Source organism: Gracilinanus agilis, chromosome 2, assembly GCF_016433145.1.
Source record: "Gracilinanus agilis isolate LMUSP501 chromosome 2, AgileGrace, whole genome shotgun sequence".
NCBI lineage: Eukaryota > Metazoa > Chordata > Mammalia > Didelphimorphia > Didelphidae > Gracilinanus > Gracilinanus agilis.
In genome coordinates, this window is record NC_058131.1 from 26,642,771 (window position 1) to 26,650,555 (window position 7,785).

General features: G+C 52.0%; 1 protein-coding gene across 1 annotated transcript in view; it reads right to left on the reverse strand.

The window, feature by feature from the left end:
- Positions 1–706: 706 nt before the first annotated feature.
- SMOX (spermine oxidase) overlaps positions 707–7,785 on the reverse strand; it is a 17,622-nt gene continuing 10,543 nt past the window's right edge. The window contains exons 4-7 of the mRNA XM_044663023.1: positions 4,782–4,955; positions 2,687–3,446; positions 1,275–1,435; positions 707–943 (exon numbers count right to left, since the gene is read on the reverse strand). Of these exons, the coding sequence (XP_044518958.1) occupies positions 806–943; positions 1,275–1,435; positions 2,687–3,446; positions 4,782–4,955 (1,233 nt within the window). The 3' untranslated portion in view covers positions 707–805. The remainder of the gene's footprint in view (positions 944–1,274; positions 1,436–2,686; positions 3,447–4,781; positions 4,956–7,785) is intronic.

A 7,785-nucleotide genomic window follows, 5' to 3' on the forward strand; every position in this document is an offset into this window, starting at 1 on the left:
CCGAAAAATAAAATAAAATAAAATGAAGTCACCAAAAGGCAGACAGCCTTGCCGGTCCCTTAGTCTAAGACCCGGGCACTCCAAATGATATATATATGTGTGTGTATGTATGTTTATATACACATAGATGGACAGGTATGTTTTATCTGTAGAAAACATGCTTTCTACAGAGAAGAGACTGATGTGTAACTTGAGCCATCCCTCCCCTCTAATCCTGGTCCATGACTAGCCCCGAACCCCAACCAGCAGCTGCTCTCAGGCACAGTGGCCTCTCGAGATCAGCAGTTTGGGGCTCCCCGAGGAGCTAAACGTGATTTTTTTTTTTAAAAAAGAAGACCGAAAAGAAGACCGTGTAGACCAAAAGCCATACACGGCGGTCATTAATGGCCATTTTACGGAGGGCCCAGTGAAGGAATGGATGAAGGCATGGACTGAGACACCTTTTTTATTCCAAAAGTATTGAAGGCACTTACAATACAGAGCAGGGGAAAAGGAGAGGAGAGAAAAACTGAGCGGCACCAGGAAGTCCGATGAGAAGGTGCGCAGAATCAGTCCAAGGGGTTAAAAGCAGATCCCCACCCCGGCCCTGTTAGAAGGTACAGTACAGGAAGGAAGGAAGCTACAGAGGATGCCCTGGGTAAAATCATTGGAGGCTTCTGCATGTTAAAAAAAAAAAAAAAGAAAGAAAAACAGATTAAAAATTAATTCTGAGGATCAGGAAAAGTAACCCCTGTGGGCCGTGGGGCCCCAAGAGGTCCCGGGGAGGAGGGTCCCGAGCCCTGGGCTCTGCGAGCCCCGACATTTCTCAGGTCTCACGATGGAAAAGGTCTTGGTACATCTCGATGAGGCGGGCTGCCTCGCGCTGGCCGGAGAGCAGGGCACCGTGGGTGGTGGAGTAGTATTTGCGGTGCGTGGCCTCGCCGGAAAACAGGACCTGCATGGGCTGGACACAGACCAGGAGAGAAACCGGGGTGAGAGATCGGACGAGGCCATCCTCCCTCATTAGAATGGAAGCTCCTGGAGGGCAGGGGCTGCTTTTCCCTTTCTCTGGACCCCCTGAGCTTAGCATAGAGCTTGGCACTCGTAGGTGCCCGATAAATGCCGGGTGACCGACTGGGGAGGACTCTTGCTGGCACTTAGCTCATTCTCTAATTAGACGGCTCGTCTTTGAGTCTGGGGTCCCAGGCAGATCTTGATGGGGATCGCTTTTCTCATGCTTTGCTTCCTGTGTGGTGCCTCCCTCCCTCCCGTACCCAGGAGGGCGCCTGACTCACCGCTGTCTTAGAGCTCTCCGTGTAAGGCAGCGGTTTGGCCAGTCTCTCCACATCAGCCCCACTCGAGCCCACTTGGGTGTAGGAGTAGGAGCCCCGGAAGTGGGGGTTGCTGCCCCAGGAGGAGCGGAGGATCCGGCGAGGCTTCGGAATGTCAGGGTTCCCTGTTGGGGATCCACAGAGGAGAAGAGGGTCAGAGGTGGATCCTGAGAGGATGCCGAACCCCCAAAGGGCCTGAAAGCTGAGGAAATTCCCCAAGCCGCAGGCACGGATGGAGCCACGGGCCAGCTCCAGGATGGTCAGGGAAGAAGCACTGAGGAAGGACGGACTGGGAAGAAAGTCACCCAGGCTCAGAGGCCACGGGGTGCAATGGGAAGAGAACCGGAGGCTCAGAAAGACACAGGTGGCATCCCTGCTCTGCCACTTCCTCCCTGGTGACTGTGGGCATCGAGGCGTCTCTGGGACTCGGTTTCTCCTCTCCAAAAGAACAAGCTTGTATTAGATGTCCCCTGCAGCCCCAAATCTAAGCTCAGCCCACCAGAGAGAGCACACTGGCTTCTGGAGTCAGAAGACCCTGCCTCAGTCATTCATTACCTACTTTGGGCAAATCCAGGAAGAGGAGCAGCCCCGGCCACCTGGCAGACAAGAAGTGGCATGAGGACACGACCAGAGAAATGCCCTTGGGGCCATAGGGTATGGGAGGAATCCATTGATCAGCCTCCCTCCCCACAGGATCTTCCCACTCACACAGGATGCATTTGTGGAAGATTTGGGGAAAATGCCTCCTGGCTACTGTCCAGAGCAGCTCCTCTTAGTTACATCTATTTTCCTGCTGTCTCTTTATCAGAATGGGAACTCCTTGAGGGCAGGGACAATGTGGCTTTTGTTTTATTTCTATTTTGTTGCATGTAGCAAATGCCTAATAAATGCTTCTTAATCGATTAAGTAAATTGTATCTACTGGCTGATTATGAAGGTGAGCTATGCCAGCAGGGGCTCCTGAGCTCTAATTTCCAGAGAACCCTGGGGTAGCCCCCACCCTCCAGGCAGCCCCCGAAGGCAATGCTACAATGGGATCACAGCAGCAGAGATTTAGAGCCAGAAAGGACCTTGGAGACCATGAGTCCAAACCCTTCATTTTGCAGAAGAGGAAACTGAGGACCTTACAGATGAAATGACTCGACAAGTCATAGAATCCTAGATCTAATGCTGCCAGAACTTCAGAAGCCTCCTTGTCCAACTCTCTCGTTTTATGGTGAAGAAACTGAGGCCCAGGGAAGTGGGGGGACTTATCCACGGTCGCACAGACAAGAAGCGTTTGAGGGGACTTTGGAGCTCGGGCCCTCAGCGATCTGTCCATAGCCCTCTGCCTCTCTGGGCCGGCACATGAGGGATGCGAAGCCCCCTCCCACCCACCTGTGAACTTCCGAAGCATCTCGGTGCAGATCTCGGCCACGGCCTCGTCGTCACACTTCTCCATGACGAGCGCTTCCTCCCCGCAGATCCAGCCGCTGAGCACGTGGCCGTAGCGTTCCGGCGGGTAGAGGACGTCGAAGCCGCAGATCTTGCGGTACCACAGCTCCTCGGGGTAGGTGAGGCTCCGACTCTCAGCCTCGTCCTCCCACACGAACTGGAGGCTGTTGCATTCGGCCCCCCAGAAGGGCTCCTCGAACTCCAGGAAGATCTTGTCGGTGGTCCCGATGCCCAGGCGGCGGATGGCTCCCGCCTTCTCGGAGGGCAGCCCGGGCCGGAAGAGGGTGGAGTGATGCTTCTTCAGGACGCCCAGGGACACGGTCACGATCACGTGGTCAGCCGGGATCACCTCGCAATCCTCGCACTCCACGGCCACCGGCCACCAGCTTCCCTCTCCGTCCCTTCCCTCGCTCCTGTCCTCCCCGGGGTCCTCCCCGCCTTCGTCAGAGGGCTCGTTATTGTGGTCGGCCAGGTGCTCGATGTGGGGGCCCCCACGCCGGGCCGACGCCTGGTCCCAGTGCACGCAGCGGACTGCCTTGCCCAACTGGATGACGCGGTCTGGGATATCCTGAGCCAGGAGTTCGACGATGCGCATGAAGCCGCAGGGGATGACGTGGTGCGCTCCCGGAATCTCTGTCCACTCTCCGAAGGCGCTGAGGGACACCTCGTCCATGCTGTGGGAGCTGCTCTCACAGCTCTCCACCTGATGGAGAAAGAGGAAGACAGAATAAGGGAAAGAAGGGCCAGCGAGGTGCCTCCGGGGATTGAGAGCCAAGCCCAGAGATGGGAGGCCCTGGGTTCAAATGTGGCCTCAGACACTTCCTAGCTGGGTGAGTCACTGGACCCCCATTGACTAGCCCTCACCGCTCTTCTGCCTTGGAACCAGTGGACAGTATTGACTCTAAGACAGAAGGTAAGAGTTTAGAAAGAAAAAAAGAATGAGGAAGAGACAATGAGGGGCTAGATCAGTGGTTCCCAGACTTTTTTGGCCTACCGCTCCCTTTCTAGAAAAAATATTCCTTAGCCCCCTGGAAATTAATTTTTTTTAAATTTTAATAGCAATTAATAGGAAAGAGAAATGCACCTGTGGTCATCACCGCTCCCCTGGATCACTGCAGCACCCACCAGGGGGCAGTGGCGCCCACTTTGAGAACCACTGGGCTAGAGAGACTTGTTAGCTAAGAGTCAGAGAACTTCCCAGACAGTCAAGTTTCTGGCTCTCCCATAAGACCAGGAGGCCACCCAGAGTCCGTGAGCTCCCACAGTGTCTTCCATGTTTGTATGCTGCCCTGAAGCCTCACAAAGGGCCCTGCATAGAGCAGAGACTTGAGAAAAGTTTGTTAAATGAGTCAATGAATGAGCAAATGAATGAGGGACAACTCAAGTTGGAGCCTACCTCCAACATGACCCAAGGAGCTCCCAAAGGGATGCCATGCTTTATGTTTGTATATTTTCTTGGCGCCTGATGCAAGCCTTGCGAGCAACTGAGAGGTGATCAGTGTTTGCTCAGTGCATCAAAGAAGGAGCTAATGAATGAGTGAATCCAGGAATGGGAGGCAATTTGGTGCAACAGAAAGAATGCTCAAAGGAGCGCCATTCAAATCTAAGGCCACCCAATTGCTGCATGATTATCTATTGGGCACGTCAGCTTGTCTCTGGGCCTGTTTTCTCCTCTGTAAAATAAGGGCATCCGATCAGATCCCATCATCTCGAAGGACCTTTCCAATTCTAATGCAGCAGTCTATCCTGTCCGAGGGGGAGGTAAACAAAAGCCCCTCTAGGAGATTGGAAGGACCTCCTCTTCCCCAAAATCAGGCCAAAGACTCTCCAAAAGAAGAACTGTCTCCCCCATTTGATCAGGGACCCCCCAGTGAGCAGCCCACAGAGATCACAGAATCATTCCTCCAAGCCTGAAAAACCCTCAGGGATAATCCAGTCCAACCCCCTTAATACATGAGTTGGCCCAGATCCCTCCCCCGATAGTGGCTCGAACCCCTCCCTGGCCGTGGCCTCTGCCCGGCCACAGCTGCCACTCTACCTTCAGATACTGCTGGATCATGGCAAGCTTCAGGCGTTTGGTGGTCTCCGAGTCATCAGGGTCAGCTTTGATGCGGTTCCGCACTTCTTCTCGGGTGAAGACGCCCACACTGTTCTGACTCTCAGCATTGACTGGTTTACCTCGCTGGAAGAACTCCTGGGTCAGGTTATAGACCTTAGGGGCCGGGGGAGAGATGGACAAGAAGACTGAGAAATGGAATGGCTTCCACTGGATCCCTGACCCACCGCGGGAAGGGACCAGCAAGGGGGAGCAAGCTGAACCCCCTCAATTTACAAGTGAGGAAACTGAGCCCAAGGACCTTTCCTGAGACCATCCACACAAGACCTAGAGATGAGCGTCTTTAAAGACCAAACCCACTTGTTTTCTAAGTGAGGAAACCATGTCAGCTCGGGGGATGGAGTGTTTGGCCCCAAATCATGAAAACAGTGAACAGGATCATTTCTAGAGTTGGAAAGAACCCAAGAGGTAGATTTCTGCTGTTTCATGTTGCAGATGAGGAAACCGAGGACCAGAGAGGTCAAGTAAACCTTCCACGGCCACACAAGGAATAAAGTGCAGGGCCAGGAATCTATCCAGGTCCTCTGACTCAAGCCCAGCATCCCTCCCACTATACCACACTGCCTTAATTCAAATCTACACTCCAGTTTAAGCCTTTCTCCAGTTACTAGCTCCAAGCTACCTCCTTCCTCCAGGGAGCCATCTTTGATCAGTACCCCCTGGACAATACATCTGTTCCTTTAAGCCCCTTAGCATTTGTCTATTTAATTCTACTAGGCTAACTTGTCATGTTGTTTTTTAATGCTATTTTTTCATAAATTTAACTCAGTTATCCATTTATTTGAAAAAAAAATTCCCAGCTTTCTACTTTCCTTCTAAGGTTGGTTGCATTGGTTTTGTTTGTATAAAACCTTTTTAATTTACTGTAATCGACATCATCCATTTTACAGCTCATAATATGCTCTCTTTTTAGGTCATAAATTCTTCCTTTATTCACAATTTCTTTTTTTTTTTAAACCTTTACCTTCCATTCTAGAACTAATACTGAGTATAGGTTCTAAGGCAGAAAAGCTGTAAGGGCTAGGCAAATGACTTGCCCAGGGTCACATAGCTAAGAAGTATCTGAAGCCGAAATTAAACCCACGACCTCCCATCTCTGGGCCTGACTCTCAATCCACTAAGCCACCCAGCTGCCCCTTATCCATGATTTCTTAATGGGGACGTGTGTGTCTGGGTCTGTGGGTCTTTGTATCTGTGTGTCGGTGTGTATTTCTCCCACTGGACAGAAGCCTCCTGAAGGGGTCACCCCTACCAGACCAGACCAGGAACAAAGCCAGGGAGTCATAAGATTGGCAACTCCAGGAGGATGGGGGTCGTCTCACAGAATCTCAGAGGCAGCAGGAGCCTCAGGAACCACCTAGTGTAACCCACATCTCAGGAAGATTCCCCCTTACAAAATACTAGGCAGGTGGTCAGGTCATCCAGCCTCTGCTTGCCTCAGGGGGCCACCCATCCCACTGCTGGAAGAGAGCTCTCCCTAGTAGGAAGATTTCCTGCCATCGTGTGTCCCTGAGGAAACCCAAGAGAAAGGAAAATTTTCCCGGGTCCTATTTGGGTTCAGATTCTAACTGAAATTCACCACATGACTTGAAGGAATCATTTAACCTTTATGGACCCGTTTCTTCCACGGCAAAACTAACAGCTTGGATGAACGGTCCCCAAGGTCCCACCCACTGACAAGGGTCTCCAAGACTCTGGTGGGAAAAAGAAATTCCTCCTCCCTGGTGGCCTCGAGCTCCGAGGCTGCGTGACCAGCCCCACATCCTCCGGAAAGCCCCAGAGGGGACTGGGCCAGGTCCCACATGAGTCTGTGCACACATCTGTCTCCAAAGAGCACAAGCCCTCCGAGAGCTCTCCTCCATTCGTCTCCAGGATGCAAGTTGGCACTCTGGTTGGAAAGCTATCCATGAGGGTGGGTTACCAAGCAGTGCCACAGAGACCCAACTGGTCTAGTCCAATGCCTTCCTTGAGACAACCTCAGACTCACAGCAAAAAGGGTGGCCCCATGATGTGGTGAATCAAACACTAGACTTGGAGTCAGGAGATCCAGATTCAAATGCTGGCTCAGCCACTTACTACCTGTAGAACTCCAGTTCCATAAGCTCTTAAGGCCTCGGAGGCTGGACTAGATGGCCACTGAGGTGTCTGGAAGCTCTAGATGGATGAACCCAAGTCATACAACCTCTCTGGGCCTCAGTTTCTCCATCTATAAAATGAGGAGATCTTCTAAGGTCCCTTCCAGCTCTGAATCTGAGTAGGCACCCATGACAGTTGGAATGAGTGGGTGAAGATGGAACAGGTGCTAGAGAATGTTCACAGGAGGAAACCCCAGGAGGGAAGCCTCTGAGAAACACAGTAGGGATGCCCAAGTCTAGCCAATCCATTCATGTTGGGTGTCCACCACACTGCCAAGTATGCCAGGATTTCCCTGTCTTGGTGTGGACCTGCTTTTAGAACCAGATATAGGGACCTCACAAAGAAGTTGATCTCATTACTTTACCCTCAGGAGCCCCTATGGACCCCAAAGGGTACCCATCACCAGGTTCCTGCCTTCTATGCAGACTTGGTGCCAAAGCCTTAGACCTCTTTACTAAAACTAAGTTCATCCTCTGAGGCCACTTCCTATAGTCTCCCCACTCTGGCCTCACTCTCCAACCATCTCCCCCCAAAGCAGGAAACCAAGGGTCCACCCTTGGCTCTCTCACAACTTTGATAGGTGAGCCTTCTTTCTTGGAACCAGAAAACCATCAGGCTACTTCCTGCAGGCTCCTCAAAGAGACCTTTTCCCTACTTCCTCTCCCCTTATATGTGTCTTCCTCCCACAGAAGTTGGAAGGAAGGAAGGAAGGAAGGAAGGAAGGAAGGAAGGAAGGAAGGAAGGAAGGAAGGAAGGAAGGAAGGAAGGAAGGAAGGAAGGAAAAGAAAGA